Genomic DNA, 25,059 nt, shown 5'->3' with positions numbered 1-25,059 from the left:
TGATTTTCTGCTAGGTCATCTGCTTGGCTCCTAACAATCCACCTGTCAGACTGGCTCAGAATCCAGGGCTCCATCCTCCCTATTGAAATCCTCTGCAAAATAGAATTTCCTTCTCCACACAGTTAAACAAGGGACTGGGGTGGGAGGGGTGTGTTGGATAAGGGGCAGGGAGTCCCAGGGACAGTCAGGGGACAGTGAGGGGCCAGAGGTTCTGTGGGGGTGGTCAGGGAACGGGGGGTTGGATCGTGGGCATTATGGGGTCTGTTAGAACTCGGCATGGGGGTGGATAGGGGTCAGAGCAGTCAGGGGACAGGGAGACGGGGTTGGTGGGTGGGTCTTGGGGGAGCGGTCAGAGGACAAGGAGCAGGATGGGTTGGGATTCTGGGGGGGTCAGTCGGGGGGGAGGAAGTAGATGGGGGCTGGATGGGGGCAAGGCCAGGCTGTTTGGGGAGGCATAGCCTTCCGTATCCTAAAGCTCATTCAGCAGTTTGAGGCTTGCAGACAGCTATTTAACACCAAGAGCCAAGCTGTTATCTTTTCCCTACATTTAATTTCAGTGCCATAGGGAGATTCATGTCAGGGGAGGGTAGTTTCATTTAAAATTAGCCACTTTAGATTAACAATGATAGAGCCAAGAGAGTCATGGGGGAGGGATCACATGAGAAGAGCAATATCTACACCACCTATCTCCTTCCCAACCCTACCAAGGGAGACACCCCTTTCATTCCCTGAGACTCCAGAGGGGTTAATTCAGTGGTTCTCAAACTTTTGTACTGGTGACCCCTTTCACATAGCAAACCTCTGAGTGCAACCCACCCCTCTTATAAATTGAAAACACTTTTTAATATATTTAACACCATTATAAATGCTGGAGGTAAAGCAGGGTTTGAGGTGGAGGCTGACCGCTTGTGACCCCCAGTAATAACCTTGTGACCCCCAGTTTGAGAACCCCTGCGTTAATTTAATTTTAGCACCCTCTGTTCATTCACAGGCATGTGGTATTTTGAGTATTTCAGTTTGCACAACATAGGCTCATCCCAGATTCTGGAACAAGCTCAGATGCTCAGTTCGTGGAGTATGTACATAATCTACGCTAAAGACAAACCCATAGTAACCATCTCGTTTGTGAGGGACCCCATGGAGCCAGTCTCTAGGAAACAGATAAATTCATAGAGGTTAAGTCCATTAATGGCTATTAGCCAGGATGGGTAAGGAATAGTGTCCCTAGACTGTCAGAGGATGGAGATGGATGGCAGGCGAGAGATCACTTGATCATTACTGGTTAGGTTCACTCCCTCTGGGGTACTTGGCATTGGCCACTGTTGGTAGACAGGACACTGGGCTGGATGGACCTTTGGTCTGACCCAGTATGGCCATTCTTATGTTCTAATCTAAATGAACCCAAAGTTATGGAGATGGATATGAGTCAAGGAAGACAGCAGAGTATCAGAAACCTGGAAAAATCTCTGACTAGATGGGCTCAGGTGTTTGGTCACAAGCTGAGGTGGTTCAAAAGTTTTGGATTTTTTTTAAGCAGAATTTTTGTATTGTTTCTTTAAACAATCAAACACAAGAAGCCGCAAATATTTGGCCACACACTTCTGAAACCCCAAATCATGTTCAGGTTTTGGCAGATAATTTCAGCTTTTCAAAATTTAAAAAAAACACAACAAATTTTGAAGGAAAGCAGACATTGTCCGTGATTTTTTTCTGTTTTTTATCAGAGGGTAGCCGTGTTAGTCTGGATCTGTAAAAGCAGCAAAGAATCCTGTGGCACCTTATAGACTAACAGACGTTTTGGAGCATGAGCTTTCGTGGGTGAATACCCACTTCCTCAGATGCATGTAATGGAAATATCCAGGGGCAGGTATATATATGTGTGCTAGCAAGCAAGCTAGAGATAACGAGGTCAATTCAATCAGGGAGGATGAGGCCCTGTTCTAGCAGTTGAGGTGTGAAAACCAAGAGAGGAGAAACTGGTTCTGTAATTGGCAAGCCATTCACAGTCTTTGTTCAATCCTGAGCTGATGGTGTCAAATTTGCAGATGAACTGAAGCTCAGCAGTTTCTCTTTGAAGTCTGGTCCTGAAGTTTTTTTGCTGCAGGATGGCCACCTTAAGGTCTGCTATAGTGTGGCCAGGGAGGTTGAAGTGCTCTCCTACAGGTTTTTGTATATTGCCATTCCTAATGTCTGATTTGTGTCCATTTATCCTTTTCCTTAGAGACTGTCCAGTTTGGCCGATGTACATAGCAGAGGGGCATTGCTGGCATATGATGGCGTATATTACATTGGTGGATGTGCAGGTGAATGAACCAGTGATGGTGTGGCTGATCTGGTTAGGTCCTGTGATGGTGTCGCTGGTGTAGATATGTGGGCAGAGTTGGCATCGAGGTTTGTTGCATGGATTGGTTCCTGAGTTAGAGTTATTATGGTGTGGTGTGTAGTTACTGGTGAGAATATGTTTCAGGTTGGCAGGTTGTCTGTGGGCAAGGATTGGCCTGCCACCCAAGGCCTGTGAAAGTGTGGGATCATTGTCCAGGATGGGTTGTAGATCCTTGATGATGCGTTGGAGGGGTTTTAGCTGGGGGCTGTATGTGATGGCCAGTGGAGTCCTGTTGGTTTCTCTCTTGGGTTTGTCTTGCAGTAGGATGCTTCTGGGTACACGTCTGGCTCTGTTGATCTGTTTCCTTATTTCCTCATGCGGGTATTGTAGTTTTGAGAATGCTTGGTGGAGATTTTGTAGGTGTTGGTCTCTGTCTGAGGGGTTAGAGCAGATGCGGTTATACCTCAGTGCTTGGCTGTAGACAATGGATCGTGTGATGTGCCCGGGATGGAAGCTGGAGGCATGAAGGTAGGCATAGCGGTCGGTGGGTTTTCGATATAGGGTGGTGTTAATGTGACCATCACTTATTTGCACCGTGGTGTCAAGAAAGTGGACCTCCCGTGTAGATTGGTCCAGGCTGAGGTTGATGGTGGGGTGGAAGCTGTTGAAATCATGGTGGAATTTTTCCAGAGTCTCCTTCCCATGGGTCCAGATGATGAAGATGTCATCAATGTAGCGTAGATAGAGAAGGGGTGTGAGTGGACGAGAGCTGAGGAAGCGTTGTTCCAGGTCGGCCATGAAGATATTGGCATATTGTGGGGCCATGCGGGTGCCCATAGCAGTGCCACTGATCTGGAGATATATATTGTCATCAAATTTGAAATAGTTGTGTGTAAGTATAAAGGCACAGAGCTCAGCAGCCAGTTGTGCTGTGGCATCATCAGGGATAGTGTTCCTGACAGCTTGTATTCCATCTGTGTGTGGGATGTTTGTGTAGAGAGCCTCTACATCCATGGTGGCTAGGATGGTGTTTTCCTGAGGAAACTACAATGCATTGGTGACCTCCCAGAAAACACCATCCTAGCCACCATGGATGTAGTTTCCCAGAAAACACCATCCTAGCCACCATGGATGTAGTTTCAACTGCTAGAACAGGGCCTCATCCTCCCTGATTGAATTGACCTCGTTATCTCTAGCTTGCTTGCTAGCACACATATATATACCTGCCCCTGGATATTTCCATTACATGCATCTGAGGAAGTGGGTATTCACCCACGAAAGCTCATGCTCCAAAACGTCTGTTAGTCTATAAGGTGCCACAGGATTCTTTGCTGCTTTTTCTGTTTTTTAAAAACCCCTAGTTTTTGATCCAAAAAAAGTTTTGAGGGAAAATATTTGTCCAACCCTTTTAATGAGCTTTAGTGCCTTTTAGCACTAGCTGATGCTGCGAACCAGTGATACCGTGTAAAGGTGACTTGACAAGAAGTTTTTTCAAAACTGGGTTTGTGCTGAGATATCGAAGGTTTTTAAATATTAATTTTTCCCAGGGCCTCACAGGGGCCCCCATGGGAATATAGTATTCTATAGTATTGCAACTTTTTTTTATGGAAGGGGCCCCCAAAATCTCTTTGCCCCAGGCCCCCTGAATCTTCTGGGTGGCCCTGATCCTTTGTCCGTTTCTGGGTTCCCACCCCTCCTTCTAAATGGAAAAGCACCAGGTTAAAGATGGATTCCAGTTCAGGTGACATGATCACATGTCAGTGTAAGACTCCAAGCCCTCATTCCTCCCAGTCTGACTAACAAGAAGGCCTGCAAGCAAACAGAGCCATCCACAGTCAATTGTCCTGGTTGATGGGAGCCATCAAGATTCCAAACCATCATTAATGGCACACACTTTGCATGACTACAATAGGACTTCAGAGTTATATTTCATATTTCTAGTTTCAGATACAACAATGATGACCCTACTCAGTAGATTATAAACTTTTTAATGATACCTTACAAGAGACCTTTTGCATGAAGTATATTCCAGTTACATTATATTCATACTCATTAGCATATTTTCATAAAATCATATAGAGTGCAATGTCACAGTATGTATTTGATTCCTTTAACCAATTTCAACTCTCACCTTGCTTTCTTTCTTTCTATAAATAAACATTTAGATTTTAGATACTACTGGATTGGCAACAGCATGGATTATTTGGTAAGATCTGAGTTATATATTGACCTGGGTGTGTGGCTGGTCCTTTGGGATCAGAAGAACCATTTATTTGATTAAATTAGTTTTAAAGAACCACTCATCTTTAAGTCTAGTGTTTTTGGTGGAGATAAAAGGACTGGATTGCCTAAGGAAACTGCTTTTCTGACTTAGCCAGAGCGTGGAAACAGAACTTTACTTTTGTTGTTGGTCTGGCATATTTTATGGGAGAATAACCACCAGTTTTGGGGGGTGTCTGCCCTATTTCTCAGCAGTCTGTCCTGGATTTGGTATTCTCAGTTGTGATCCATGGATGCATGGTTACACCATTATGTTTTCTTTCTGCAAAATGGGGCTCATATTTAGATAGTTCACTGCAGTTGCTGCCATTTCCCAAAACATTCAGAAAAAAAGATGTCTTATAAGTGCCATGATACTTTTTGGCCTCTAACTGTGTTTGGTTTCCTCCTATGTCAGTCGAGATAAATGGATGAGAACTCATTTTATACAATGAAAAAGAGAAAAGCAAATCTTCAGTGAAGTCACCACTGTATAAAACTGTCTGGCTGTTTGACCCTATGTAGAGGCTTCCTGAAAAATAAATACTACTAACTCTTAAATAACTAAATAAATACTCTAAGAGCAGTTCTAATTCTCTCAATGCAAAAAATCAAACCAAAGATGCCAGAGATGCAAGAGAATGACTGAGAGAAAGTAAATTTACAAGAAACAAAAAAATACCATTCTTCAGCATCTTCCTATGCCAGTCAAGATAGTTGGGAACTTAAATGGCAGTATCCAGTATCAGGACAGAGGATAGGCACCTAAAAACAAAGAACAACTGGTAGACTGCAGCTTCAGGGCTAATGAACACTCACCACCCACTATTTATTTTTCAGCTCAGCTATTATGCAGCTTTCCTCTCCAGTTTATGGCCCCTGCCTTCCTGCTGGCTGTTCCTTGGTCAGGCACAGGGTGACCAGGAACTCCATACTATGTGAAGGACAGTTGGAGAGACTTCTGTGACCTACCCTTGCTCCTCCACACTGGGGGTCCTTACACCACCTGCCTTACACCAATTTCCAAGTGCATAGGATGCTTTTGAAAATGTGTCTGCACTGTGCATTTGTTGGCAGAAATCAGGTGCACAGTCATCACTACCCTGGCTTTTGCACCTAACCAGTTCATCTGCATTAACAGCACAATTCCTAATTTTCAAACACTTTTGCACTGTTTGTTTGCTTGTTGCATTGCTTATGCAGATTCTGGAGTCTGCACACATGCCTGCTCAAACAAATGTATATTTTTGGAAATGTAGACCCCCTGAGCCTACATTTGTCTGAGCAGAAGCAACACTATAGACACAAGAGCCCCATAAAAGATCTCCCTATTCAGACCTCATAGCAGGATTGAGCGATAGGAGCGAGATTCTTCCAAAGAATTCAAGGAGTTTATGACCATATGTCCCATTGAAAAAAATCAATGGGACTTGAGCTCCAGAATCCATAAGGTGATTCTGAAAATCTCTCTCTAGTCTTTATTTCCTCCCAGCACAAGTTTTCCAGTTAGTTTTCAGTGGGAGCAAGCTACTGGTGATGATAGGAACATAAGAGAGAGAAAGCAGTATAAGGAAGGCAACATACATAAAATATTGATGGATTTTCTTTGGACTCTTCAGTGATTACTACTACTATGTTGTATCATGCTGATGATAAACAGACTCTGACTAGACACCATCTCCATCTTCTTTCTTTCTTCAAGAAATCTATTGGCACTATCTTGCTCTCAATCTGATTGTACATCCTTTTTCTTGAGCAATGAAATTGTAGTAGCTTTTCAAATTATTAAAGACCACAGAAATGGTAGAATCCATAAATCTAAGAGGTATTATTTTTATATCAGGTTAGACAAGCTTTTTTTATTTTTGTTTTTAAAAAAACTTAACTGAAAAGCTTTTATCTTCCAAAACCTCAGGTCAGCATCCTGTTTTTCTACAGCAACACCACTAAAACATAAAACAGTACAGAGAACTGCACTTCTTGTGCTGCTGTAGGCATTAGCAAGGTTGTCAAGTATAACAGGAGAAATACATGAACACTGAATTCATATTTTGATGAGTAAGTAAAGGAGGAACTGATTTTAGATTGTATTTGGCCAGGTTCTCAGGTGGTGAAAATTGGCCTGGTATTATAGCAAATAAATGAAAATAAAATTGGCTATTATGGGACAGATTTCCAAAACTGCTCAGCAAGAGATCTTCAAGTACTTAGCACCCAAAACTGGGGCTAGATTTTCAAAAGAAAAGGCACCTAAATAAAGGCTTTACTTTTGTGATGCTGGCTGATCAGATCATGGCAAGAGTATATTCAAGCCAATTCACTTGTATATTAGTATAGATCAGTGGTTCTCAACCTGCAGCCCAATCAGCACACAGCTGCAGCCCATGGGATCATACAGGTCACGGGGTCTTACAGGTAGTGTATATATTGTGTAGATGTGGCCCAATAACATATAGAGAACTGCATATGCATCCCACTATGGTAAACAGGTTGAGAACCCCTGGTATAGATCAAAATGCATGTAAATATAAGTATATTCAGGTGTTTAAATGTCACAAAAACTAGTGGAATGTTACTTGTATTGTTTTCACTTATCTGTTCCTGTTATAACATAGTAGCAAACATTTACATTATGTATACCCACCCATCAAAGAAATCTTGTGAAATGATAATGAAGGACTTAAGGACTTTAACAGAAAATGCTAATTTCAAAGCAAGTGGGCATTATGTATGATGGTCGGAGGTCAAAAGACTAATGGCATTCTTCACTCACTGTCATCAAAGGAGAAGCCCAGGTGGATAGAGACACTGTCAGCTTGATTTCTGTGTGAAGAAGCTATAAATATGGATTCTAAGAAAGATCCTTCATCTCTGAACTGTTTGGACTCTTACAGGGAAGTGTGCCAGATGCAAACCAGAGATCCCCAGAAACAATCTGGATACCCTGAAAACACTTTTGTGAAACCAGCAGTTTATTACATCACTGCCACCTTTTGTAATTACAAACTGTGATTCACCTCTACATATATTTTACCTGCTTTAACCTCTCAATAATTCTCATTCTTTTTTCTTAGCCAGTAACCTTTAATTATTTTACTATAGATTTGGCTGCCAGCGTTGTATTTGGTGTACAATCCAGAATACCAATTGACCTGGGGTAAGTGACTGGTCTCTTGGGACTGGGAGAAACCTGATGTGGTGTGATTTTTGGTTTAAGTGACCATTATCACAAAGTTCAGTTTGTCTGTGTGGCAAGATAGGCTGGAGAGCCTAAGGGGACTGTCTTTGACTCCCTAAGAAAGCCGGTATAGTGATCCAGGAGTTCACATTTGTTACTGGCTTGATGAGCCACTCCAGACAATGATGGGGTATTATTTTACTCAGACAAGTATCCTAGAAATAACTTTGCTACATTTAGCAGTCCTCTCATTTTACCCCAGTAGGCTTCACTTGCACCAGAATCAGCTTACTATAATGTGAAAATTTCAAAGTTCCAGACTGCGAAAAAGGGAGACCATCTATTGTACCATAGTTGATATTTAACACAACAGCAATATTTTAGCAGAACTAAATGGACAAAGTTGGATTTCCCTGTCACTATTCCTAAGGTAACTGAATCTATCCCTGCCTCTCCTCTTACTCCCAAAGTCTGTTTCTTGTTCCCATTTGAGTCAGGCTGCTCCTCTTCCATGCTGCTTAATCACCAGCAGGTGAGTACACAATTGGTCTCAGTTCCTGTACCAAGCATCACAGTTCTTGGGAGCATCAATTACCAGAAAAGTATTGCTCAGTCCCAGCAGTAAAAGGATGGAGCATGCTCAGTACAGATGGAATCTTTGAGGAATTTAACTGCCAAACCCTTGCAAGTCACTCCTTAACATGTGCAAACTGAGATTTTTTTCAAACTTACAACTTGGTCAAATGTGGGTGGTTTTTATCGGAACTCCAAAAGGCATGTCATAGAATCACAGAAGATCAGAGTTGGAAGAGAACTCAGGAGGTCATCTAGTCCAACCCCCTGCTCAAAGTAGGACCAACCCCAACTAAATCATCTCAGACAGGGCTTTGTCAAGCCAGGCCTAAAAAACCTCCCTAGGTAACACATTCCAGTCCTTCACCACCCTCCTAGTGAAATAGTTTTTCCTAATATCCAACTTAGACGTTCCATACTGCAACTTGAGACCATTGCTCCTTGTTCTGTCATCTGCTACCACTGAGAACAGCTTAGCTCCATCCTCTTGGAATCCCCCTTCAGGTAGTTGAAGGTTTCTATCAAATCCCCCCTCACTCTTCTCTTCTACAGACTAAATAAGCCCAGTTCCCTCAGCCTCTCCTCATAAGTCATGTGCCCTCTCCTGGACTCTCTCCAATTTGTCCACATCTTTTCTGTAGTGGGGGCCCCAAAACTGGACACAATACTCCAGATGTGGCCTCACCAGTGCTGAATAGAGGGGAATAATCACTTCCCTCGATCTGGGGACAATGCTCCTACTAATGCATCCCAATATACTGTTAGCCTTCTTGGCAACAAGGGCACACTGTTGACTCAGATCCAGCTTCATGTCCACTATAATCCCCAGGTCCTTTTCTGGAGAACTGCCACTTAGCCAATCAGTCCCCAGCCTGTAGCAGTGCATGGGATTCTTCCATCCTAAGTGCAGAACTCTGCACTTGTCCTTGCTGAACCTCATTAGATTTCTTTTGGTCCAATCCTCAAATTTGTCTAGCTCACTCTGGACCCTATCCAGCATATTTCTCCCTCCAGCTTTGTGTCATCTGCAAACTTGCTGAGGGTGCAATCCATCCCATCATCCAGATCATTAATGAAGATGTTGAACAAAACCGGCCCCAGGACCAACCCCTGGGGCACTCTACTTGGCAGTGGGTATCAAGCAGACAGCAAGACATTGATCACTACCCATTGAGCCTGACGACCTAGACAGCTTTCTATTCACCTTATAGTCCATTCATCCAGTCCATACTTCTTTAACTTGCTTGCAAGAATACCGTTGGAGACCATATCAAAAGCTTTGCTAAAGTCAAGGTATATCACATCCACCACTTTCCCTGTATCCACAGAGCCAGTTATCTCATCATAGAAGCAATCAGATTGGTCAGGCATGGTTTGCCCTTGATGAATCCATGTTGACGGTTCCTGGTCACCTTCCTCTCCTCCAAGTGCTTCAAAATGGATTCCTTGTCCTTAACAACACAGGCAACTCCTCTGCCAAATTTCAATTCTCTGCTCTCAAGCATGAAGGTGCTAGAGCTTTTCATTGAAACAATTGCAAGGTTTGTTTTTTTAACAGGGGCAAAACCAATTTATTTTTCTGTAAACTTATTTTTAGAAATGGCTGAAGCATTTTTGCTGAAACTTTCCAAAAATACTTATCCCGAGGCTGAGACCCAGCATGGAAAATTTCAGCCAAAATGGTTAAAGTTTGGTTAAGTTATAAGTGACCATAAATAGCATCTTGGGAAATGTTGAGCACCCTAAGTATAGACAGCATTGCCAGCTCCCTGTACAATTCAACAGACTAGAAGCAGAGATCTAACAGACATATAAAAATGAGAATGGAGAAGATAGTATCTACCAAGCTATTTAATACAATGTTTTATATAAGAACTGGGGTGAGTGGATGGGAAGGCACGCAAGAAATTAAACTAAAGAAAAAACTGAGTGCTAAAAACATGTAGGTGGGATTTCTTTAAACAAAATAGTTCTTTATGTTAGAATAATATATTTTTAAAGACAGAAAAATACATTGCTAAAGAGCAGAAATGAGGTGTGGGGTGTGGGTTGTGTGCAAAGTAAGAGGTGGATGGCCCCATCTAGTTCCGGCTCCTAAAACCCCTCATCCCCTAGCAACCACCTATGAAAGGTTGCTCATCACCACATACTCATAACACCATCTGTTTCTCTGCCACCTTCTGCCTGCACCACCCCTATGAGTATTTGCAACAGGTTACTCTTCCCTTTCCCCCAGAAACATATCACTGTCAGAAGCTCCGTGACCTCTACTTAACCCTTTGCATTTCCAAGCCAGTAGTAGAGGGAAGGCTCACTGCTGTGGCTTGATGGTGTCTTAACTGGAACCCTGGATAGAAAACTGAGGAAGGTTCTCTGGCTGGCAAAGTCCCATAGGTCACATACTGCAAAGGTCACAATGCAGAAAAAATAAAATAACTTGAGGAAAAGCCAGAGAAGAATTTGACAAGAAACCCACTGACATCAAGATATTTACAAGGGGGATGAACTAGGCCCATGATGTGGCATACGTTAATTCAAAGTAGAAAAGCCTAGAGTGTATTCTTGGCATTTTTACATTTTAGATGTCCCTGAGTTCCTCGTAAGCAGAAATTTTCAGACACACAAAAATAGGTAGTAGAGTGTTTTTCTGATAACATCTCATACAGTCCTAATCATATTCAGATTTCCATTTGCAATTGCATCTGGTGAGATGGAGTTCACAGCTGTATAGAATCTATACATTCGTTTGCTTTTTTATTTTAAGATATATCTATATATGAATTCCTTGTATAAAGTTAATTAGGCTAACACTTGTTGCTTTCGGACAGTAGGTTATTGCAACATCCTATTAATCTTTGACAGACAGTTTCTGTAGCACTCAAGTAGAAGAATGGGCCAGAGGAATTTGCATCAGCAAAATTTAGTGCATTTATTCTAGTTTTGTTCAAGTGATAGCCTTGCATTGCAAAGGTCTGAACTATGCCAAGACAGAAAAAAAAATACATAACAGAACATTTCTTGGCCAACTATATTATATATTCTTTATCGTTATGAGGTCTCAGCATTTATAACCAGATAAACTAATACTAGTACTCTTTTGAAATATAATATTTATACTGATCCTTGACAGCTCACTCAAATGTTTATGGGAACAATACAAATGACCCCTCATTCTGAGGCTTGTTCTAAATTTTGTGGATATTTGGAGGGGAGATAAGTGTAGGTGGGAAGATGTTACCACATCTGTTTCATTTAAATTATATGGTGCCACTAAAAACTATACTGTACACTTTTGCTGCTGAGTAGCACCAAAAATGAAAAAGAGAATAATTTGATGGAGATGAGTGGATGATACTACCTTATCCAGCTGAGCCTAGGAGAAAGGTCATTTGCAAACTCAGATCTCTACAATGACTATTTGGCATTATACAATATGTTTATGCTTTTGGTTAACATATATTCCTTACAGCTGCAGTGAAAGTCTACCAGCAAGGACAGTTAGCAGTACCACTTTACAATTGAGTCAAATTAATAAACTAGATAACAAGAGTTGTTTTAAAAGTGCTGATTTCACAAAAAATACTATCATCCACAGAGTTACATTCTTCCACAGAGCTACATGCAACATTCTTCATGATGAAATTGTATTTGAACCTATGTAGACCAGACATCTAAGTAGAAATGTGAAATTACAAAATTTAATTTTGTCTGCCAAATGCTAGTTCAGATCTGTAGACTAACGTGAGCTGCCTCCTAGAATGTCAACAATTCTTTGCTATTTGCAATTGTTTCTTAAAACAGATTTTTGTAAAAAAAAGTCTGATTTTATTTCATGAAAATATGCATTTTTATTTATGCTTTATGATAACACTTGATATCTGTAATGAGGGTCTAGGGATTTGGAGCCAAACAGCATTAGTATTACAGTGCAGTGTATTGGAAATCTGATGAGGGTATGTCTACATCTACAATTTTGCAGCGCTGTTTGTTACAGCTGTATTAGTACAGCTGTATAGGACCAGCGCTGCAGAGTGGCCACACTTACAGCAACCAGCGCTGCAAGTAGTGTTAGATGTGGCCACGCTGCAGCGCTGTTGCACACCGCGGGGAAGGAGACCTGCTTGGAGAGGGGGTCGGGGAACGCCAGAGCACACCGCGGGGCTGGATACCTGCTTGGAGGGGGGGTCGGGGAACGCCAGAGCACACCGCGGGGAAGGAGACCTGCTTGGAGGGGGGGGTCGGAGAACGCCAGAGCAAACCGCGGGGAAGGAGACCTGCTTGGAGGGGGGATCGGGGAACGCCAGAGCACACCGCGGGGAAGGAGACCTGCTTGGAGGGGGGGTCGGAGAACGCCAGAGCAAACCGTGGGGAAGGAGACCTGCTTGGAGGGGGGGTCGGAGAATGCCAGAGCAAACCGTGGGGAAGGAGACCTGCTTGGAGGGGGGGTCGGGGAATGCCAGAGCACACCACGGAGGTCAACAAAAACGCTGGTGAGTGTCTACACCTGATCACCAGCGCTGGTCATCAGGTGTAGACACTCACCAGCGTTTTTGTTGACCTCCGTGGAATAAGCAGGTATCCCAGCATACCTGAGGAAGCCTCTTAATTAAGCAAACTCCACTGCCCTCCAAGCAGGTCTCCTTCCCCGCGGTGTGCAACAGCGCTGCAGCGTGGCCACATCTAACACCACTTGCAGCGCTGGTTGCTGTAAGTGTGGCCACTCTGCAGCGCTGGCCCTATACAGCTGTACTAATACAGCTGTAACAACCAGCGCTGCAAAATTGTAGATGTAGACATACCCTGAGAGAATAAGAGGGAGAAAGAAATGAAGCAATCTGCTTTGTAGACTTGGTTATAGAGGTTGCCAAGAAAATTCTTTGGCTGGGGCACCAATACACCTAAAAAGTATACTCCAGAGCTCAGAAGTTACCTGTGGAACCATTAGATTCTTACATATGGGAGGATTTAAAAATAGGAGTGCAATGCAGCTGCAGCCAGCCCTCGAGACTCCGGAGACTACACCACAATTGCTGTGTAAGATGTTACATTCTCTGGCGGTTTAAAAAATTACAGTTATTACATATTATTCCTGTTTGTGTAATTCTGATGCCTCAAGAAGTCATTGTAGACAGACTGGAGAAAAAGCGGCATTATTACAGCTGGTTGTGGTGGAGCTGGGATATTTGTAGGAGTCTACAGGCATTTTTTTCATTATGAACGTTATTACTGATGGATTTGTGTGATGAAAAAGCTGTCATACGTAAAAAGCTAAGTGAGCTCAAGGGACTGCAGAGGGTCTTGAAACTTTCACCTAACATGTTTCTTTTTACTTTTCTATATGTAGGTCTGAAACTGGACTTCTGGAGAGAGAGTTCCTCTTTTCTCACCTGCTATCCAGTAGTGAATTTTCCCAGGATCTAAAATGTAAGGGTTCTTCTCATGGAGACAGGCCTATTAGTTTTTCTCCTTCCAGCTTCCTACCAAGGGAGGCAAAACTGAATGTGCACAGGCAACAAAGACTATCCAGAGCAGAAAGGAACGATGAAAAAGGTTTTTTTTCCCCCTATCCACAGTGCTACCTCAAGTTTTATGTATTTCTTAACTTATTTTGTACAAAGGTCCTGGATCAGGAATGCCTTAATAGCATAGCTATAATGGGGAAAAGGAAGATACCTTATATTTTTCATCAACCATAGTTCCCCAGGGAACTATGGTCAAACATGTGATCCAACAACCTTTTCTGATATGTCCCTCTGTTACTTAACTCTTTGTGAAGAAGTAACAGCGGGATATAATTTCTAAGAGACACGAGTTCCAGGCAGCCACCATCTATTCTGTGTATATACCCAGAGTGGCCTAATTGTTTCCCATTTCTTTGCCATACCTGTAACAAAATCTTTCCCCCAGCAACTATGGAACACCAGTGTTAGCCTCTGAGGTCCCTTCCTGGGCCAGGGTCTCACATTGCTGAACAAAGCCAAGACCAGTTCCTTTTGACACACTTCCCTGTGTCACATTTCCTCTACTTGCCACTGAACATCAGCCATCTCTCAGCCATCCCTCTCTCGCTCCTTTATGGTCCATTCTTGCTGGCTGACATGCTCAATTTTCACCCTCATCTCCCTCAGCAGCTGAGACTACAACTATCTGCTGGCTTTGCACTAGGGATTTCTGCACCCTTCACCATTCTGCTGTTGGCAATAGGACCCTGCACTCACTGGCCTTGGGTGATGCTGAGCTGTTATCAAAGAGCTGTGTTTCCCTCAATGAGACTCCACCAGCCCATGCCACACTTCTGTTGCCGTCAGACACAACCAGCATAAAGGGTTCCTATATTCAAAATCTTTCTCTGCTCAAAGGGATACAGCAGAGACCACAAGGGGCCATGGCATTTGCATCATCCTGCTTCTCTTCTCACACTTTTTACAAGGCAAGGTCACCTATTTAAAAAAAAAAACAACAACCTAAAATTGAAACGTAATTAAAATTAAAAGTGTTAAACCCTAATCCTTCAAATAAATTACTGGTGTGTTATCTTTGTTCTTTGTTCATTGGTTTCTAATTCAGTAATTTTGGATACCCCAGTCAGAGAGCCATTAGTGAGATTTTGCTGAGCTGCTTCCTTCTCCTCTCAGTCCAAGCTCTCTCACCTAATTGCATACCTCAAATGAGAATTTCAAGTAGCCGCTAGCTTCACTTCTGGGTTTGAAAAAACTATTATTGCTCCAGGAACCCAGCTGCAATGCACAAAGCTATCATTATAGCTGATAGCTTGCTTTGCCCACATCATTCTGGGTCTGAGTGAATCTGAAACTCTAAATGAAATTCAGGGAATGTGAAACCATATGCATCAACAGCACCTTGAAAATTTGTCAAAACTGCCATGGTTTGAACAGCTCTATCTATATACTGTGACAAAGTTCCTCCTCTACCTTGGTAGGTCTTGCGCTTATTGGCAGATTTGCACACCTTAGCGATCTTCCCCTCTGGTGGAACCCACAGTCTGGGTCAACTCCTGCTGTATCTGATCAGGAGTTAGGAGGTTTGGAGAGAACCCAGGCCCACCTTGTACTCCGGGTTCCAGGCCAGGGCCCTGTGGATTGCAGCTGTCTATAGTGCCTCCTGTAACAGCTGCATGACAGCTACAATTCCCTGGGCTACTTCCCCATGGCCTCCTCCAAACACCCTTCGTTATCCTTACCACAGGATCTTCCTCCTGGTGTCTGATAACGCTTGTACTCTTTAGCCCTCCAGCAACACACCCTCTCACTCTGATGCCACGTCCAGACTAGGAATTAAAATCTATTTTAGATACGCAACTTCAGCTACGAGAATAACGTAGCTGAAGTCGAATTTCTAAAATCGAGGTACTCACCAGTCTGGACAGCGCTGCATCGATGTCCGCGGCTCTCCGTGTCGATTCCGGGACTCCGTTCGGATTGATGGAGTTCCGGAATCGATGTAAGCGCGCTCGGGGATCGATACACCGCGTCCAGACTAGACGCGATATATCGATCCCCGAGCAATCGATTTTAACCCGCCGATGCCGCGGGTTAGTCTGGACGAGGCCTCAGTCTCAGTCTCAGCTCTTTGCACCTCTTGCTCCCAGCTCCTCACATGCACACCACAAACTGAAGTGAGCTCCTTTTTAAACCCAGGTGCCCTGATTAGCCTGGCTTGATTGGCTGCAGGTGTTCTAATCAGCCTATCTGCCTTAATTGGTTCTAGCAGGTTCCTGATTACTTTAGTGCAGCCCCTGCTCTGGTCACTCAGGAAACAGAAAACTACTCATCCAGTGATCAGTATATTTGCCCTCTGCCAGACTCCTGTACCCCACTGGCCTGGGTCTGTCACACTACATACTCATGTGACTCAATCACTATAGTATTGAATTTGCCCAACTGAAAACTCTTTTCCCTGTCAGTCCCTCTGTTTGTGAGGCAGAGAAAAAGGTTCAACCACCATGATGAATCGCTAATTATAGGTTTGTCAATCCCTCCATGTAAGTGGTAGCCAGTCACTTGACAGTGATGGATAAATATATAACAGGAATTGTACCCCTGGGAGAAGGTACAAACAAAAGTTCTGTAGAGGCAAACCTTTCACTTCCCTTAAGAATTCTGAGATGCCTAGATGCTACAGTGATGAGTGTTGTAGAAATGATTAGATAAAGATCTATATAGATGAGCAATTAAGAAAATCAGGGAACGTGCTGTCCACTGCTATACTTAATAGCTATAATTTTCTGTAAATGGTAGTAATATCTTTCTCATGTATTCAAGTACATGGCTGAGGTATTGCTTGTTATTAAAGAATGAACAAATATAAGAATATAATTATAAAGTTTCCTCTGGAATTCTACATAGACTATCACATGAAAACTCTTTGGGGAGATCCATGGCCTGCATTTGCAGTCTCATAAACATTTAAAATATCAAGTTTGGTAACTGCTGTCTGTCCCAAAATTGGCAGGAATGCCTCAGTTTCATCAAGTGATACTGAGTCCTGATATTACAGAGCCTGAAATACATTTAGGACAGAAATTCCTAAATGTATTTCAAGCTCTGTAATATCAAGACTCAGTCTCACTTGATCACATGTCATCATGCTATAAGGAGTCAAATCACACATTGAAAATACTTTTTTGCAGGACCAACAAAATCACAGCAAAAAATGACTAGTTCTGATTTCATCACTTCTCTCAGGGTTTTCAAGGCAGCCAAGCTTCCAGCACATCACAAGCCCTCTGCACCATCATCAGTTTGCATCCCTTGTCTTGTCTACACTACCAGGGTAAGTCGACCTAAGTTACGCTGCTCTAACTATGTGAATAATGTCGCTGGAGTCAATGTAGCTTAAGTTGACTTACTGCGGTGTCTACACCGTTCTGCGTTGATGGGAGACACACTCCCATTGACTTACCTTACTCCTCTCGTTCCAGTGGAGTAGTGGAGTCAACCAGAGAGTGCTCTGCCATCAATTTAGTGAGTCTTCAGTAGGCCTGCTAAATCGACCAGGGCCACCCAGAGGATTCAGAGGGCCTGGGGCAAAGCAATTTCGGGGGCCTCTTCCATTAAAAAAAAGTTGCAAAACTATAGAATTTTATATTCTCATGGGGGCCCGGGAAAATTGCCCCATTTGCGCCCCTCCTCCCCTCAGGTTGCCCTGAAATTGACTCCCGTTGCATTGATTGCAGCAGCATCAATCCCCGGTAAGTGTAGACATGGCCTCTGTGTCACGATGGGATGATGCGATGTGAAATATGTTACAGTGTAAAGCCATGACTTTGGGCAGGGGTAACTAGTACATTTTAGAACTGAGAATAATTGCTATTGCCTAATTCAGTTTAGTATTTTGTTTATTAATCTAGGAAGGATTAGAAAACAAAAGAACAAACTTAGTTCTTAATGTCGTGCCTATATTACTTAGAAACAAAAATAAAGCCTTTGCACAGGACAAGAGCTGGTCAGGAATTTTCCATCAGTGGAAAATGCAGTTTCTGCACATTTGAAATTTCTGAAGAATTATTTTGATTTTGCCAAAATGTTTTGATTTTATGTTAGGAAAAGTGATACAAAATGTTTAATTTGGGGTCATTTCAACCCAAATCTAATTATTTTGGCTTATTGACCTGATCCAAAATGTTGCATTTGAAGTTAGTTCAGCATTAAACTGTATTTCCCTGTCGTGGCATACTGCCTCATGGGAGATGTAATTCCGAGGCCTAATATCCCCATTCTTTTCTATGGACCAGGCTTGCTGTCCAGAGTACTTCTCTCCTGTGCCTAAGCAGGATGATGCATCAAGGAAGTCATATGGCTGCTTGAAGGGTCACCTGACCTGGGAGTATGTCCTTAAGAAATAAGTGGGGCATCAAACCTGAATTACAACTTCTATGTGCCACCACAGGGGAATGCAGTGTAATATTGAATTGACTCTAAATGAAACATTTTGGGATAGTTCAACAAACTGAAACAAAACATATTTAGTTTCAGGAAAACCAAAATATTTTGTTTAGATAGAAGATGCCAAAACGAAATATTTCACCACTTCCAAACAGGGCCGCCCGGCGGGGGGGCGCAAGTGGGGCAATTTGCCCCAGGCCCCGGACCCCCATGAGAGTTTTTCTGGGCCCCTGGAGCGGGGTCCTTCACTCACTCCGGGGCCCCTGGAAAACTCTTGCAGGGCCTGGGCCCCTGGAGCTTCTTCCGCTCCAGATCTGTGGCAGCAATTCAGTGGCGGGGGCCCCCTGCCGCTGAAGACCCCAGGCCCCCTGAATCCTCTGGGCAGCCCTGTTTCCAAATCATTTTTTAAAAATGTGTCATTCAACAAAAGTTTTTGATGTTTCAATTCTTTGTCCTGATTTGGGTCACAAACAAAAGGTTAAAATATCAGAATGTCCTGCAGGAAGGATATTTTGATTTCACTCAGTTCTATTCAGGACTGTGCATGCTGGTTTATTTGGAACTAAATATCTTATTTCTTCCTATTGTTTAAAATATTCAAAATAATAGGAAGAAATGAGGAATTTAGAAAGAAAACCCTAATGAACTAGAACAAGTTTTTGACCATTTCCAATACATATTACGCCACTAAAGTGAGATTAATTTGAGGCAAAAAGCCCATTGATATTAGATAAAGAAAGGCGACTCAAGGCCAGTGTCATAACCTTGCTTCTGAATTCTCTTGATTTTGTTGGCATGTATTAGATTGACGTTTATATTTTGATCATTTCTTTTATGTTTCACTATAGGTGACATCCTGGACTCATTGAAGAGCATATTAATTTTGCAATTGTCTTCAGTGGGGCCAGGATTTCATCCTATATGCTGATTGTTTTGGTTGTTTATGACTTCCCAAAACATTACAGACATACATACATATTATTATATATATGCACATACACAAGCTCATGTATATACATAGATATAAACTTACAGATAAGAAATGGAATATAAAATGCACCTATATAAAAGAGGAACTCAAGTCACTGTGTTAAACACAATTGAAGAGAGCATCCTTTTCCTGGAAGATATGTATATAAATATTACATTACAATAAAAATTTTAAATGCTAAAATGATCTGCATAATTGCCTACATGCTGCATGTATAATTTTGTTTTTCCTTTAAATTTATAAATGTTTTATGGGTGCCCATTTTGTCCCCTACAGACTTATCCTATAATTTAAAATAAACAGAACAAAAAAGACTGCCCATACATAAATCAATATCTAGGATATAAGGAAGCTATATTGTTTTGAGGTCAGAACAAAGGACTTACAAAGTCAAATATTGCTTTTATTTATACCTGCACAGCAGAGAAATGGCTCTTAAGAGTTTGAAAGAGTCTATGTTACCAACTGCTGACTAGGCATGTGACCACAGACAAATCATCTGGTGACTCTGAGCTTCACTGAATAAACAGGAACTTGCTGAAAAGCAAGTGAAGCTGTTGCATGCTAGACTGACTATGAAAACCATTTTTATAATGGATTTTTGGCTTGTCTTCACTACAGGGGTAAGTTGGCCTAAGTTACGCTACTCCAGCTACGTGAATAACACAGCTGGAGTCGACGCAGTTTAGGTCGACTTATCCCGGTGTCTTCACGGTGCTGCATTGATTCATAGATTCATAGATTCTAGGACTAGAAAGGACCTCGAGAGGTCATCGAGTCCAGTTTCCTGCCCTCATGGCAGGACCAAATACTGTCTAGACCATCCCTGATAGACATTTATCTAACCCACTCTTAAATATCTCCAGAGATGGAGATTCCACAACCTCCCTAGGTAGTTTATTCCAGTGTTTAACCACCCTGACAGCTAGGAACTTTTTCCTAATGTCCAACCTAAAGCTCCCCTGCTGCAGTTTAAGCCCATTGCTTCTTGTTCTATCCTTAGAGGCTAAGGTGAACAAGTTTTTTCCCTCCTCCGTATGACACTCTTTTAGATACCTGAAAACTGCTATCATGTCCCCTCTCAGTCTTCTCTTTTCCAAACTAAACAAACCCAATTCTTTCAGCCTTCCTTCATAGGTCATGTTCTCTAGACCTTTAATCATTCTTGTTGCTCTTATCTGGACCCTCTCCAATTTCTCCACATCGTTCTTGAAATGCGATGCCCAGAACGATGGGAGATGCTCTCCGATCTACTTCCCTTACTCTTCTCGGAGAGCCAGAGTACTGGGGTCAACCAGAGAGCCCTCTGCCATCGATTTAGCAGATCTCCACTAGACTCGCTAAATCAATCCCTGCTGCATCGATTGCAGCAGTGTCAATCTTCCTGTAGTGAAGACCAGCCTTTAGTAAGATTAAATTGAATCCCTAGAAGTTTCTCATCTCACTTGGAATGTATAAAGGACAAGAATAAAAATGCATGATTGTAGAGATTTGCAGCTCAGCATACCACAATGGCTTAATGGACATATTTGATTTAAAACATCTAATATTCAACAATTTTGATAACATAGCTACTAAATTCAAATATTACTTTCTCCTCCCAAAGCTTTTTCACATTCTATTAAAGACATATCACAGAAATCTACTTCTCATTAATGGGTCACTTAGATAGTCTGCATCCCTGAAGGAAATCTGGTATTTCTATCCCTAAGGCTACATCGTAACTCTATTATAAATTAGAAGATTTGCCAAAGTTACTATTAAACCCCACTGCCACCCACACCCACACATATTTGAAATTAAATTACAGCTCATGTACTGTAAAAATATAATAAGTTGTGTCCTACCTATGGTGGTAATAACAGTGCCAGCAAAGAAGAAGGAACTTCCCAAGTCCCAGTGACTGATTTGAGATGTGTTTCTTAAAGGTATGATTCCTGTATTTATTGCTGCCACTACATGCTGCAAGTTTAAAAAAGATATTTGTCAATATTCATGAAATATAAACAATGATGTTAACGTACATTATGCAGTAGATTCACAAAGATAAAGCCACTTATTAGATGTAAACAATTAAAAAGGGAAAGGTTCACTTTGGTCAGTTGGAGTTTTGCCATTGACATTCATGAGGCCAAGATTTAATCCTTAGGGTAAATCTCAAGTATAAAGGACCAATTTCTGCAGTCCTTAACATCTATTGGAATTTTAATGTGTCAGGACTCCACAGCTGGACCTCAAGGCATCAAGTGCTTGATAAAGCCTATTGAAGTCAATAATAAAAACCTTCTTGACTTCAATGAGTTTTGGATCACCCTAACTAGATAAAACAACTGGAGTTAAAAATTTAACCCTTTCTCAGCATGCAGAAATACACATATTACATGAACACTTTAAATTTAGTTTCCCAACTACTGTTCACATTGACTCCATGGAACTATCTGTAAGTAAGGCAAGCAAGGTTTGATCCATAGTTTTAAAAAACAGAGCCACATCATCCCATCAGTTGTTAAGGAGAGATTCCCACTTATATCAGTGGGGAAGTCTGCTTTAAAATGCTGGTAAAATATGTTCCAGAGTAATTTTATGTCAAATAAATTACAGTTAATTAAGAACATTCACAGAGGATAGAAAATGTAATAATTAAATATCTTTAATTGTATGGTAAGGTTATTAAATCTTCAATATGATAACCACAAATTCAGAATTAAATATTACACAATCATTATCCATATAAGTTGACCTCTAGATTTATACTATTATATATGTAATGCAGGTAACTATTTAAAATGTATTTCTTGAACACATCAGTTCTGTCAATGGAAATGAATGAGCACAATTTTGGTGAAATTTACGTTTTCACAAAAAATTCCCAAATCCTGCAGTGTCAACTCACTGAGATTTATCTTATCATGGAAAAGTCCCTGTGTAGCAGTCTTTAGTGCAGACACATACCAGTATTTATTTTCTTTTTAAACATCAAGAAATAATGCTATTTTAAAACTTATTGTTTATTGAAATATAAATTAAGGGCATATTCTGTAACATTCACTTAAAGCAGAACAAATTTTACAAGTAATCATTATATTTGGTAATTGGTGTTTCAAAAACCAACAAAGAGGAATGCAATATTGAAGTGAATGTTTTAACTGCCCAAGACCTAAGTACAGGTATTGTGAACTTAGTTATCCCATATGCTGGAATAGATCTCCATGTGGACATTCTTCCAGTGACTTTATTCAAGAATAATGCAAAGTGAAGTATTTATTCCAGAATAAAATCACTTTCACTCCAACACACACTGGGGAATTATTCAGGAATAGAAAATTAATAAAATTAGAACTATTCTAGAATAGCTATGCCAGCCAATTTCTCCCATACAGAGAAGTCCTTAGAGCCAGCATGTTCAACTTGCTACTTTCAAAGGTCAGTTGCTTGAGCAGTAGCTGTTAGGAAGCCAAGAACTGCAACTATATGTCTTTAAAGGTTTTAATTTTTATTTGCTTTAAAAATAGCAGTGGCAGATCTCAAAGGTCTGAAAGTTCAGATGCTTATTCAAAAGTGTGGATGCCTATTCATAACTTAACTCTAGTCTGTTTTCCCCACCATTGCATTTCATTTCACAAGCACCTGCTCCTGTGAGCAGCTGCATACTGACTGCTCAGACAACAGGACAAGGTGTTTGTAATATGGAGCACCAGGGGTTGAAAGCAGCAGGCTTTCTGTGCCCAGCCTCAGGGCAAGGGATCTCTTCCCCCAAGCTTCTGAAAGACAGGTTGTGTCACAGCACAACTCCCTCTTCCCTCACCTCCCATCCTACAAAGAGACTAGCATATTTTTAAAGAGGTGGCATACTATTATTATTAAATAGTAACAAATAGAAATAATAATGTCTAGCTCTTACGCAGTGCTTAATTATTAACCCCAATAATCACTTTTTTAAAATAAAAAATGGAGGGCCCTTAAATGAAGATAAGGGGCAGGATTGTCCTCTTACTTAATACTGGTACAAATCAGTTACATTAGTGTAAAAATTGGTGAGAGAGGAGAATCAGATCCAATATCTTGAAGTCATTCACAAATTTTATAAGCATACTCTCTACTCCAACATCCAAGTCATTAATGAAAATAATGAATAGTACTGTACCCAGGACAGATCCCTGTGGGATCCCACTTGATATGTCCTCCAAGTGTGACATTGAACAACTGATAACTACTCTTCGAGTATAGTTTTTCAACTAGTTGTACACCCATATTATAGTAATTTCATCTAGACCATATTTCCCTAGTTTGCTTTTGAGAATGTTATGTGGGACTCTCAATCAACAGAACTTGGTCCAATAAGAGATATTATCTCACCCACCTTGTCTCTCTAATATCCTGGGACTGACCACGGCTACAGCTATACTATATATATGGGCTGTGTCAAACCTTACTTAAGTCAAGCTATATCATGTCTACTGCTTCCCCTCATCCACTAAGCCAGTTACCCTGTCAAACAAGGAAATTAGATTGGTTTGAAATGATTTGTTCTGAACAAATCCATGTTGACTATTACTTATCACCTTATTATCCTCTAGATCAGGGTTGGCCAGCCTGTGACTCCGGACGCATATGCAGCTCTTCAGAAGTTAATATGTGGCTCCTTGTATAAGCACCGACTACAGGGCTGGAGCTACAGGCGCCAACTTTCCAATGTGCAAGGGCGTGCTCACTGCTCAATCCTTAATTCTGCCACAGGCCCTGCCCCCCCTCCACTCCTTCCTGCCCCCTCCCCTGAGTCTGCAGTGCCCTGACTCCTCCCCCTTCCCCCGCTCCCAGGCCTCCTGCATGCCACAAAACAACTGAAGGAGGGAGGGGGAGGTGCTGATCAGCAGGACTGCCGGCGGGCGGGAGGCGCTGGGAGCAGGAGTGGGGGTGGAGCTGATGGGGGGCTGCTGATGTATTATTATGGCTCTTTGGCAATGTACATTGGTAAATTCTGGCTCTTTCTCAGGCTCAGGTTGGCCACCCCTGCTCTAGATACTTATAAACTGACTGTTTAGCAATTTGTTCCAGTCTCTCTCTAGATAGCAAAGTTAGGCTGATTGGTCTATAATTCCCCAGGTCCACCTTTTTGTCCCTTTTTGTAATAGCTATAGTTCAGATTGTAAATATATCGAATAAAAAAAAATCAGAGTTCAATGTTGGATTGGATCTGGACAACATGGCCTTGTGTACACTAGCACGTTCTATATCAGTTAACAGTAATGAGTGCACCTGGTATTGATTACTGTTTAAATGTTAGTGTAGAAAGACAAACTATTTTAAGCAACATGTCAAAAAGATCTGTTATACTAATTTAGTTATATAATAATAGGACAATACAAAATATTCCTTTTGCTATTGGAAATTTTGCTGTACTACATTCAGGAAGTCTCAGACCACACTTAGAGGTGCAGCATGGTTTCACTTCAGTGTGGAAGGGTTTTGATCATAAATCCCTGAACCTGGAAATGGGAACATACTCCCTAGTGTGTATGTGATGTGGTAAAGCAGGAGATCATTACACTTTTATGGGACTATTCAACTATTCATGTTTTATTGTGGTTCTATTGTATTGCAGTAACACTGTACAGAGTAATGCACATGTTTTTAAGCAGTTTTACCAAGACTGTGATACCAGTCAGCTCTGTGTACTTGGGGAACCAGGGTGCAGTATCCAGCCTGACTCATGAAAGACACACACACACACTCAGCCTCTGTTAAATCAAAACACCATCAGAGGAAAAAGCTTGCAGAGAGCAGTGAAGGGCCTTGGGAGACACACCTAGACCCCTCCTGACAAGGGTGA

At 41.7% G+C, this 25,059-nt stretch overlaps 1 protein-coding gene across 3 annotated transcripts in view; it reads right to left on the bottom strand.

Annotated features, from left to right (window-relative positions):
- Positions 1-25,059, bottom strand: part of KCNK2 (potassium two pore domain channel subfamily K member 2) — a 178,632-nt gene that overhangs the window by 93,746 nt on the left and 59,827 nt on the right. For all 3 annotated transcript variants that reach the window (XM_030557538.1, XM_030557540.1, XM_030557539.1), the window contains exon 3: positions 21,077-21,191. In XM_030557538.1, coding sequence (XP_030413398.1) covers positions 21,077-21,191 — 115 coding nt within the window. The remainder of the gene's footprint in view (positions 1-21,076; positions 21,192-25,059) is intronic.

This window comes from Gopherus evgoodei, chromosome 3 (genome assembly GCF_007399415.2).
Source record: "Gopherus evgoodei ecotype Sinaloan lineage chromosome 3, rGopEvg1_v1.p, whole genome shotgun sequence".
NCBI classification, from domain to species: Eukaryota; Metazoa; Chordata; order Testudines; family Testudinidae; genus Gopherus; species Gopherus evgoodei.
The sequence above is the reverse complement of the archived record's forward strand: the minus strand, read 5'-3'. Positions and strand labels throughout refer to the sequence as shown.